This window comes from Ailuropoda melanoleuca, chromosome 2 (genome assembly GCF_002007445.2).
Source record: "Ailuropoda melanoleuca isolate Jingjing chromosome 2, ASM200744v2, whole genome shotgun sequence".
NCBI lineage: Eukaryota > Metazoa > Chordata > Mammalia > Carnivora > Ursidae > Ailuropoda > Ailuropoda melanoleuca.
Window position 1 is genome coordinate 19,572,788 of NC_048219.1, and position 11,732 is coordinate 19,584,519.

General features: G+C 42.5%; 1 protein-coding gene across 1 annotated transcript; it reads right to left on the minus strand.

Moving 5' to 3' along the window:
* Positions 1–1,755: 1,755 nt before the first annotated feature.
* LOC100465211 (olfactory receptor 2B6-like) lies at positions 1,756–2,713 on the minus strand. The gene is given in 2 exon segments (XM_034654320.1): positions 1,756–2,139; positions 2,141–2,713. Coding segments are annotated over 2 exon segments (957 nt in total).
* Positions 2,714–11,732: the final 9,019 nt, after the last annotated feature.

Consider the following 11,732-nt stretch of genomic DNA (forward strand, 5'->3'; position numbering starts at 1 on the left):
AGCTACCATTTATAACTTAATGAACATTTTCTTAAGTATCTAGCTTTGAAGGCAATGACTCCCTAGTGATAATTCATATAATTATTTTAGTTTTGAGGCCTGTTCCCATTTGAACTTAAAAATAATTTTAATAATATAAATAGTTTTATATCATAGTCAGAGTCAGATATGGTCCCTATCTCCATTTTAAAGATTAGAGGGACAAGGGACACTGAGGTGGTTCAGTGGGTTAAGCATCTGACTCTTAATTTCCGCTCGGGTCATTATCTTGGGATCATGGGATTGAGCCCCGCGTCAGGCCCTAAGCTCAGCGGACAGTCTTCTTGAGATTCTCCCTCTCTTCCCCTCCCTCCGCTTTCTCTCTCCCTCAAAAATGAATAAATAAATGTTCAAAAAAATAAAATAGGGCGCCTGGGTGGTGCAGTCGTTAAGCGTCTGCCTTTGGCTCAGGCCGTGATCCCAGCGTTCTGGGATCGAGTCCCACATCAGGCTCCTGTGCCAGGAGCCTGCTTCTTCCTCTCCCACTCCCCCTGCTTGTGTTCCCTCGCTCGCTGGCTGTCTCTGTCAAATAAATAAAACAAAATCTTAAAAAAAAACTTATAAAAATAAAATAAAATAAAGATTAGGGGGACTGAGTTTCAGAGAGATTAGGTGTTTTCCCCAAGTTCTCAACAAATTAAGGCAGGACTAAAGCTCAGGGCTCTTCTCATTGTCCCCCTGGTCTCTCTGGTGGTGAATGAAATTTAAGAGTAAGTTAGTTGTGGAAATCAAGACACTCTCCTTGTGGATAAAAGTCTAGGTTGCTGGAAACCACAGTTGCGGGTAGGTATAATGAAATGAGAGAGAGAGACCCAGGAAAGTGAAGAGGAGCTGAAAGAATAACTGGAGAGATTGCAGACCAAGGACAGAGGTGGGGCTGGGAAGAATCACTCAACAAATATTTTTTGAGATGTTAATGTCCTACAGCACAATGCCGCAGTTTAATTTGCAGTACTAAGTCCAATTTACTTAGACTTTGGAATGCTGGTGAAGAAGATCTAAAGTATCCAGTAGAGCCCTAGACTTCATGGATCTGACCCTAGAGTTGTGACTGAGAGTGATAATCCTAAGTGTACATTTTCCTCAATACCATCCATTTCATTATCTCAGTTGAGCCTCAAAAATCTCTATTAACAATTCAAGAAATAGCATAATATAATAGATAAGAGCCTGGGCTCCGGAACCATACTACCTGGGTTCAAATTTCAGTTGTGTTAGTTTTTATCTGGGTGGCTTTTAGCAACTTACTTAATTTTCTTGTGCCTCGGTTTCTTCATCTGTACAATGAAGATAATAATACCTATCTCTGGAGTTGTTATAAGAATTAAAATAATAAATACATATAGAGCACTAAGACAATGACATTATATGCAAAGTGATCAATACAGTCAGTTATTATTACTTAAGCCCAATAAGCATCATGAAAAACATTTTACAGATGTGGAAATTACATCCCAGAGATGTAAGGTGACACTTGCACAGCCACAGGAGGTCGATGATGTATTTAAGCTTTGAGCCCAATTCTCCCTGAGTCTTTCCTAATATTTCCAGTGGCCAAGTTAATGCAAAAGTGTTTTTTTCTAAATATTTTCCTCACCCTGGGCTCCTCATCCAGTCCAATGACATCAGTGGTATTGTGGATGGGACAGACAGAGATCAGGGTGGGACAGACAGAGATCAGAGATCAGGGCACTGTAGGCAGTCCTACTCCATGGCCTATTGACCATCCCCACTTATTCCAACTAACTTGAGGAAAGCCCTCTTCACATCTTTGTTCCGGAGGCTATAGATGATGGGATTGAGAAAGGCAGAAATGACATTGTAGAACAGGGCCAACTTCTTGTCATCCTCTGGGGAGGCTTCAGAGCCAGGCCTCATGTACATGACCATGCATGGAATACAGAACATTGTGATCACAGTGATGTGTGAGGCACAAGTGGAGAAGGCTTTGATTCGTCCCTGTGTGGAGCGAATCTTTAGAATAGCCATGAAGATGCGAACATATGAGGTCAGGATGAGAGATAATGGGATCAGAAGCAAGATGAAACCCAAGATAAAGTCCACTTGGTCATTGAGGGATGTATCTGCACAGGCCAACTTTTAAGACAGCAGGAATTTCACAAAAGAAGTGGTTGATTTCATTGGGGCCACAGTAGGGAAGATTCATTGCAAAGACTGTGTAGACAAGGGCACAGGTGAGACCACAAAGGGCAGAGCTGACTGCCAGGGCTACACACAGGGTTTGGCCCATCTTGACCCCATAATGGAGTGGATAGCATATGGCAACATATCTGTCATAGGCCATGGCTGCAAAAATCCAGGTTTCAGTGATGCCTAAGGTCAGGAAAATGTACATCTGGACCACACACCCAATATAAGATATGGTCTTTTTCTTGCTTATTAGATGGACCAACATCTGGGGCACGGTGGTGGTGGCATAGCTGAGATCCAGTACAGAGAGGATGCTGAGGAAGAAATACATGGGGGTGTGTAGGCTTGCATCTACTCTGATCAGGGTAACAATGAGTCCATTGCCCAGGACTGTAAATAAGTAAACAAAGAGGAAGAGGAAGAAAAGGATCCAGTTGGTCCTGGGATTTCTGGAGAAGCCCAGGAGGATAAACTCAGTTACAGAGCTGTCATTTCTCCAGCCTTGGCTACGCATGGCCTTCATTCTGAGGAAAGAAGAGAACATATTGCTGAATCCCTTGCAGTCTCAATGAGAGCACACCACATGAGATCCACAGATGCAGGGACCAAAGGAATCTGAGAGCTAAACAATCAAACCAAGTAAGTACTTCCATGCCCAGGGAACATTCTGTTCCAATTGGCCAACTGTTGTTCCAGGCACTCGGTAGGGACTCTATAAATATGTATTGGTTTGTCTAACTAACTAGCTGTGATAAAATTCCAGTGGTGCTGTGGAAGGAATTATACCAGCAGAAGGCTTATTTTGAAGAACACACACGCATGCACGCACGTGCACACACACACACACACACGCACACACACCATAAACCAAAGTACGGAGGCTAGAAAAATAAAAAATGTTTTACAGTAAACCAAAAAGTTGTAGAGGTCTCTGTAGTTCTTAAAGTCATTCTTTCAAATATCAAGGCTAATAGGTGTTGCAGAGGACAGTGTCATGTGAAACAAACAAAACCCCTAGCTTTTTCTCTTTGCCTTCTTCCTCTGATGCTGTACCTTTGAAAACCTACATACCATAAGTTTTCAGGAAAAAAGAAAGTTTCAAATAACTTTTTGGGAGAAGAGGAATCTTTCCCCTAGAACTTTTATCCCCTTTATCCCCCCACCTTCCAGGCCTACCTGCAGTGATTACAATTACAAAGAACAAGTTGGCAGGTAAAGATGGCCGGAGACTCAACAATTGAAACCTAGAGAAAACGTCTATGCCCCTGGCATTTCTCAAGAAAATGAAGCATATTTCCTTGGGAATTAGGTGCTTGTGTGTCTGGAAGCTTTTCTTAAAAACTAGTAAGGGCTCCTCCACAACCACGTTGCTCCCAAGAGAGAGTCGGGTGGCAGGTGGGATTCCATTTGGACCTGGACTCAATCCTCGATCCCACCTGGGCAGACCTGGATGACAGAACATGTCACTGACCAGTTCTTTTCTCTTAATCCTTGTGCTAGTCCCTAAATGCCTGCAACAGAACACGGACAACTAGGCGTACACCTTTTCCAAACCCAAAGGAAAGAAATGGTCATTTATAAAATGGCACTTTATAAAAATGTTCTAATAAATGTGATTTCACTAGATTATCACCACAACTCACTGAGGTTAGTATCACTATTCTCATTTCAGAAAATCAGCCATCCAAGGTCAGACAGAGAGTAGGACTCAAACCTCCAGGTCCTACACTCTTCCCACCACGTTAAACTGAAGTGTGTCTCTCACACCATTAGATTTCATGCAGGGTTTAGCAGTTACCAAGCACAAAATAGGCCCACTTTCGGTGACATTGTGGGAGAAAACCAACCTGTGTAATCACACTTGTAGAGGGCAGAAAGTGCATATTGCGTAGCATTGCAGATGGTTAGGTCTTGTCATAGAGAACCCTAAAACCTTGCATCAGTATTTCAATATCTGGGACATTGTACTGGTGGTGAAAAAGCTGAGAGCTGTCAATCTGGGTTAAAATAATGCCATATAAAGTCATGGACAGAGCTCAGGCTCAGAAGGACGAGAATAATAACATTGATACTCGTGTTAGAGATGCAATAGAACGGCGGCTAGCAGGATTTGAATATAAATCCTCACTCTGATTGCAGATATGACCTAAGGCTTTAAATACTGGTGTATGCTGATAAATCTGAACTATAGCTCCATCCTAGACATCTTCTCTTAATTCATCTATCCAATTGCCTCCTTGCCATCCATCTTCATTTGGATATCTAACAGGCATGTTAAAATAAACACTTTCTAAAGTTAAACTTCCGATCCCCTATAAGCCTGCTCCTCTCACAGCTCAACTAATGGCAATTCCATCCTTTAATGTGGCTAAGAGTTTTTTTATTTTTTTTTTTAATTTTTTTTAAGATTTTTTTATTTACTTATTGGACAGAGATAGAGACAGCCAGCGAGAGAGGGAACACAAGCAGGGGGAGTGGGAGAGGAAGAAGCAGGCTCAGTGCGGAAGAGCCTGATGTGGGGCTCGATCCCATAACGCTGGGATCACGCTCTGAGCCGAAGGCAGACGCTCAACTGCTGTGCCACCCAGGCGCCCCGGCTAAGAGTTTTTTAAAAAGCAACTCAAAGACTATAACTTTTCTCTTTCTCCCATGTAATACATCAGCAATATTACCAGTTCTCTTTAAAATATGTATCCCAAAAAAAGATCACTTCTCATCATCTACACCCTTACTACTCTGGTCCAGATCATCATCTTTTCTTGCTGGGAATATTGCAATATCCCCTAACCAGTTCCAGTGTGTCCACTCTCTTCCCCTACAGTCTATTCTTAGGACAGTAACTAGAGTGAGCCTATTAAGGTGTCGGTCAGATCATTTAAACATTATGTAAACCCTCCTCTCAAACTTTCCAGTGGCTTCAGGTAATGCCCAGAAGAAAAACCCAGGCCCCCCCATCGCCTCCATCTCCTACCTCCCACCTCTCACTCAGGCTGTCCAGCCAGCCAGCCTTTTGTTGCTCCTTATTGAGGGTTAGCGCTCTTGCTCGTACTGTTCTCACTGCTGGAGATTCTCTTTCCCCCTCATCTCCTTCAAGTATTTGCTCAATCTTCTCAGGGAAGACTTGAGTCTTTCTGACCATCCTGCTTAAAACTAAAATATCGCACACTCCCTATCCCCGTCTCCTGGTTTATCTTTCTTCATGGTAGTTAGCATCTTCTCATGTACAGTAGAATTTTAACAGTTTCCCTCACAAGAATGCAGGCATTCTTATCTTCCTGATTTATTGTGTACCGTCAGATTCTAGAACAGTGCCTGGCATGTAGTAGGCGTTATAAATGTTGCATAAATGGATAGACTGAATCTGAGCTGGGTCTCTGAGGGGCAAGCCACTGGTGCTACGTATGGTGGGATTATATTTAGTGCTGAATTGGCTTCCTATAAAGCTAGCCATTGTGCTGAGCTCATTTTAGGCTTTCCCTTGGACTTACATAGCTCTCGACATGTTTCTAAATGAGACCTGGACCAGACCATCTACAGACAGATATCATCTACACTCATCCCACAAGGCCACAAAGTCAATATGTGCTATTAATTACGTAGAGTCCAAGGGCTGCCCAGAGCAGTTTTTATTTTTCAAACCTGCAGTTTAAAAGGGAAAATGACAAACTAGAGCTTGTCTACGGAGAAAAGAGGTTTTCAGTAAAGGATCCATGAAACCATGAGAAAAGAGCTTTTCAGGAAAATACCTGTGAAACCATGTTATTTAGGGAAGAGTGGAAGATACTGAGAATGCTTAGCTTGGAGGCTTATGAGGAACCAGAGAGACCCACTCACCAAAGACTTCAAAGGTCGTCCTATAGAGAAAGGCAGAAATGTGTGCTGTGTGTTCTCAGAGCAAAAAATTAGAAATGATTAGTGAAAGTTGCTGAGTGGGGTGAGGGGGGTGAGGGGACAAGCTTTAAACTCAATTTACAAAAAAACCAAAACAAAACCTCTGGTGATTAATCTGCCTGATAATGAAACATTCTGCTGGGAGTGGGAGAGTGAAATAACACGCTCTCCGTTTTCAGAAGTGTTCAAGCACACGTTAGAGTCCGTATCGTTCAAGGGCATATCTCGTCTTTGGAAGTGAAGTCACAATGTACAACTTCGCAAGCCCCTTTCACCACAAATGTCCTAAGGTTCTAAGGCTCAGTGACACCGCGATTCGGAGAATCTATGATTTTAGGGGGGACTTTTCACTATGCACCCAACATCATAACACAATCTAGAGTCAAACAGAGTAATACGGTACTGATGAGAACCAAGGAAGCCTGAAAGAACAGGGGAATGCCGTATTAACCAACTGCAGTGTGAACATTTAAAGGATAATTTAAAGGTTTTACTGGCTTATTTTTGCAGAAATATGCATGGTATGCTTGGTACCCAGGAGGGATTACTCTCCCACCTTCTGAGCAAACCCCACATAAGCTCTATTCAGGAAGAAAAAGGGAAGGCCTAAGGAAAAGAGCAGGCTAGAAGCTAAAGGAAGAACATTATTATAAAGCCTGCTCTAAATCTTTATGTTTTCCTGTTGCAAACGCTTTGTTCTTGTCTCCTTTGAGAGAGTGGTCTACGAATCAAATCGGGGAAATATGGGCTACTTATAAAATTAAGTAGCAGCTGTCTGTAAATCACAGGAGGACTACACAAGATCCAAGACAGAGCACGGACAAAAAACATCCCGGAAGAGTATTTCCATTGAAGAAGAACAAAAATGTCTTCCCTGATCTTTCCTGTTCTAGCCTTTCTTCCATCCTTCCCATCCTACACACTGCCAGAGAGACTGTTCCAAAAGGCAGAGCTGACCATGATTCCAGGACTCCTGTTATCTTTGAACTGATGCCCAAAGTCCTTAGCAAGGTGCTCAATGCCCTTTGGAATCTGATCCTTACCTACTGGCATCCTACCTTTATTCTTGCACTTCTTCTCAACCCTCATCCTCTTATATGGCCCTCCAGCTAGGAATGGGTTTTGCATTTTAGCATGGTTGAAAAAATTATTCATCGATGTCTGTGGCTGCTTTTGCCTATGACAAGAGTGGAGAAGCAGTGATAAAGACCACATGTGTCCCACAAAGCCTAAAATATTTACTATCTGGCCCTTTACAGGCAGGGTTTGCTAACTCCAGCTGAAGACAAACCAACTTGCTCGCCATCCTCTGAATATTCCAGGTCCTTTCACAAAGCTGTTTTCCATGAGGTGGTGTGTACCAAGGAGGCAAGAGAGGCTCTGGGATCAAAGAAAATTGGGTTTGAACCTAACTCTGCCACTTACCAACAGCACAACCACGAGAGTCATTTAATCACTAAACCTTCATTTCATCATTTGTAGGGGGCGCCTGGCTGGCTCAGTCGGTGGAGCATGTGACTCTTGATCTCAGGGTTGTGAGTTCAAGCCCCATATTGGTGTAGAGGTTACTTAAAAGTAAAATTTTTTAAAAAAAGTCTTGCGTTTCATCATTTGTAAAATTGGGAGAATAACATCTACCTTGAAGGTGGTTGTGAAGATTAAGTGTTATCGTAGATATGTGTAACACTATAGCAGTAAACATCTGTTGTTATTACTACTATCATCAAATAACTCCCCAGTTGAAATGCCCTTCACTGTTTTCTCCTCTTGGTAAAATCCTAATCACAGAATTGTTCTGTGATTCCCACAAAGCTCCTGTGTTTCTCACCACCCTTGTGGGCTATGATAGTACTTTTAAGGTGCTTCTGTTACTCCCCAGGCATAGGCTGGTACACACACTGGTTTGTGGAATTCCTTAATTGGAGAACCATGTCTTTTTTTTTTTTTTTTTTTTTTTTTTTTTTTTTAAAGATTTTATTTATTTATTCGACAGAGATAGAGACAGCCAGCGAGAGAGGGAACACAAGCAGGGGGAGTGGGAGAGGAAGAAGCAGGCTCATAGCGGAGGAGCCTGATGTGGGGCTCGATCCCATAACTCCGGGATCACGCCCTGAGCCGAAGGCAGACGCTTAACCGCTGTGCCACCCAGGCGCCCCTGGAGAACCATGTCTTACCTTTCCATCTCCAGTTCTTAGCACAGGGAATGGGTAGGGGTTAATAAACATTGGATTAATGACTTTATGAAGTTATGCGTTGGTTTAAGAGTTTGTTGCAAGGATGGACTCTCAGTCCAGTGGTTTCTCCATCACTTTCTCTTTCAAAACTACTATCGAGGTCTTCTTCTCTGAGGACTTCCACCCAGGATACCCACTCCCAGCACAACCAAAATCCTCTTCTTGGCAATTTGTTAGCTGAAATGCACAAAGTTAAATGGAAAGTGGGGAAATGAAATCAATAAGGCATGAACAGTCCTTGGTATTATCTTCCTCAAATGTGCTTATTTTCCAGTCTTAGTCTGTGCCGCTTGAAGTGGCATTCAAGTGGGGGATGAGGCAGGGATGGAGACTGTTTTCACCAAACACTTGGCACAGACCAGTTACTTTACATCCAAGACAGAATAATTGTTAAGAGCTTGGCATTAGAATCAGACTCAGGTTCTAATCCTGACTCATTGCTAATTAGCAGAATGACCTTGGGAAAGTTATCTAAACTTTGTGTGTCTATGTCCTCTTCTAGAAACCAGTAATAATAATACATTTGTCTCAAAGGATTGTTCCGGTGATTAATTGAAATAGTACATGTAAAGTTGCTTAACACTGTGCCTGCAGAATAGTTAGTGCTCAAAAAAAGTGTAACTGTTACTGCTATACCATTTCAATCTCACAGCAAGTCTTTTCCAAAAATTCTGAATTATTAGGAAAAAAGGAAATTGAGGCTCAGAGCCGCTCACCTGAAGTTGCACAGTATTAAAGGACACAGCCCAGATGTGTCTTTCGCCAAGGACCTCGTGTCACTGGACTCTGCTGCTTCTGTACTACCTGGAGATGACTACCCTGTGCCAGAGCTCCGGCTGACAGAGATCTGGTGGGAGAAGCCTTCCCAGGCTCCTGGTCTTGTCCTTCACACCCTTTAACTATCCTCCTACTCTGATCCCAAATTTCGTGCACACCCCTCCTTCACACTCATGCTCCACAACTGCCTTGGACAGCTCCGGTATCACACTGGTCTATAAGAGGGTCCTATTTTAGCCACTCTCCAGAAGCTGCTGTGTCTCAGGAGCTCCCTGGGAGATACCGGATTGGTGTTTTAATGAGGCCCATGGGTATCAGGGATCAAGGAGTCCCAAGGGTGTAGCCAAATAGATCCCAGTGTCACCTCAGGAGTCTTCCAATCCTGAGGGATCCCATTACTCACAGGAAGGTTCATCAAGGAAGAGCACTCAGGGTACAGAGAAGGGCTCTATGTGCTCCAAAGGACACCTAAGATTTGGGGGAACTAGAACTACAGGAGGGGTGTGGAAATTGGTACTTTAATAACTCAAGTCTCCGTAATTGGGGGCCCTATGTGAGTGCAACTAGGAAGCCATCAGCAGGACTCAAATTCTATTTGCTCTGCTGGTCTTATTTGAACTTTATTTAGGGCTTCCATAGAAAGAGAACGTCTAAACTGGAAAGCTCTTAAGTATTGCCTTCCCAAACCCACATTTTAGATGTGGGAAAACTGAGGCATAGTGTCCACCTAACTGTGGAAAGTCACACAGACAGAACTAGGACTAGGAGTCAGGTATCTTGATCTTGTTAGGTAATGTTGTCTCACCTGTCCAGTGATTAACGTGTCCCACTGAAGGCTGAGATGATTGCACAGCTGACTTTGGCCTCTTTCTATTTCTATGCCCACCCCACCCACATTTAGCTCTCCTTTCCAGAGTCCAGGAATATCTCTTCCCATGTTTGTCCCCCCTTATTAAAGCACAAAGTGAGTATTTGAGCAAGGTGGGTTGGGTAGGAATGGAAAGATGAGGAAGATGAGTTTGGAGAAATGGTCAGGGCCAGATCATGGAGGGTCTTGTAGACCAGCCTGAAGAGTTTATACTGTAACCTGGGGGCATCAAAGATCCGTTGAAATTGACTTAATAAGGAGATTGACATGGTTTAGTGGCATTCTGGAGCTCACTCAGTGGCTCATGAAAGCATATTGTGCTCACTTCTTTCCAACTCTGTGTTCACTAGTTTCACACTGGTAGCATGAAATTGGTCATGGTGCCAGTATTTACACCACAGAAATTGGCAAACACAACAAATCAGAGCTTTCTATTTTCCCAAGAGAACTGATTGTTAAATATTTACCAGCGTACCATTGAGTAGTCAGATTAGTGTTTTTGAAAGATTAGTAGCCAGTTTGGCTAATAAAACTGGAAGGAGAAAGACCAGTTGGAGTCCGCTAAAAGAGTCCAACTGAGGGATTATTAGACTTTATTGGCCAGGAATGGCAAGAATGAAAAGAAGGAGACAGATGGGAGAGAATCAAAGGGATTTAGCAGCTACTAATTGGATGTGGAACATCAGTTGCTTTGGACTGTTGGGTGGATGATGATGCCACTTACTGAAAAAGCATTTGACAAAATACATCATCCTTTCTTGATAAAAACTCTCCACAGTGTAGGAACAGAAGGAGCATACCTCAATATCATAAAAGCCATGTATGGAAAACCCACAGAGAATGTATTCCTCAACAGGGAAAAACAGAGCTTTTCCCCTAAGGTCAGGACATGAGAGGAATGTCCACTCTCACCACTGTTGTTCAACATAGTACTGGGAATCCTAGCCTCAGCAATCAGACAACAAAAACAAATAAAAGGCATTCAAATTAACAAAGAAGAAATCAAGCTTTCACTCTTCGCAGACAACATGATACTCTATGTAGAAAACCCAAAATACTCCACCCAAAAATTGCTAGAACTGATACAGGAATTCAGCAAAGTGGCAGGATATAAAATCAATGCACAGAAGTCAGTTGCATTTCTATACACTAATAATGCAGGCAGAAGAAAGAAAATGAAGGAATTGATCCCATTTACAGTTGTATCAAAAACCATAAGATGCCTAGGAATAAACCTAACCAAAGAGGTAAAGGATCTGTACCCTGAAAACTATAGAACACTTATGAAAAAAATTGAGGAAGACACAAAGAAATGGAGAAACATTCTATGCTCATGGATTGCATGAACAAATGTTGTTAAAATGTCTATGATACCCAAAACAATCGACACATTCAGTGCAATCCCTGTGAGAATACCATCAGCATTTTTCACAGAGCCAGACCAAACAATTCCTAAAATTTGTATGGAACCAGAAAAGACCCTGAACAGCCAAAGTAATGTTGAAAAAGAAAACCAAAGCTGGAGGCATCACAATTCTGGACTTCAAACTCTATTATGAAACTGTCATTATCAAGACAGTATGGTACTGGCACAAAAACAGACACATAGATCAATGGAACAGAATAGAGAACCCAGAAATGCACCCCAACTCTATGGTCAACTAATCTTTGACAAAGCAGGAAAGAATATCCAATGGAAAAAAAGGCAGTCTCTTCAACAAATGGTGTTGGGAAAATTGGACAGCCACAGGCAGAAGGATGAAACTGGGCCA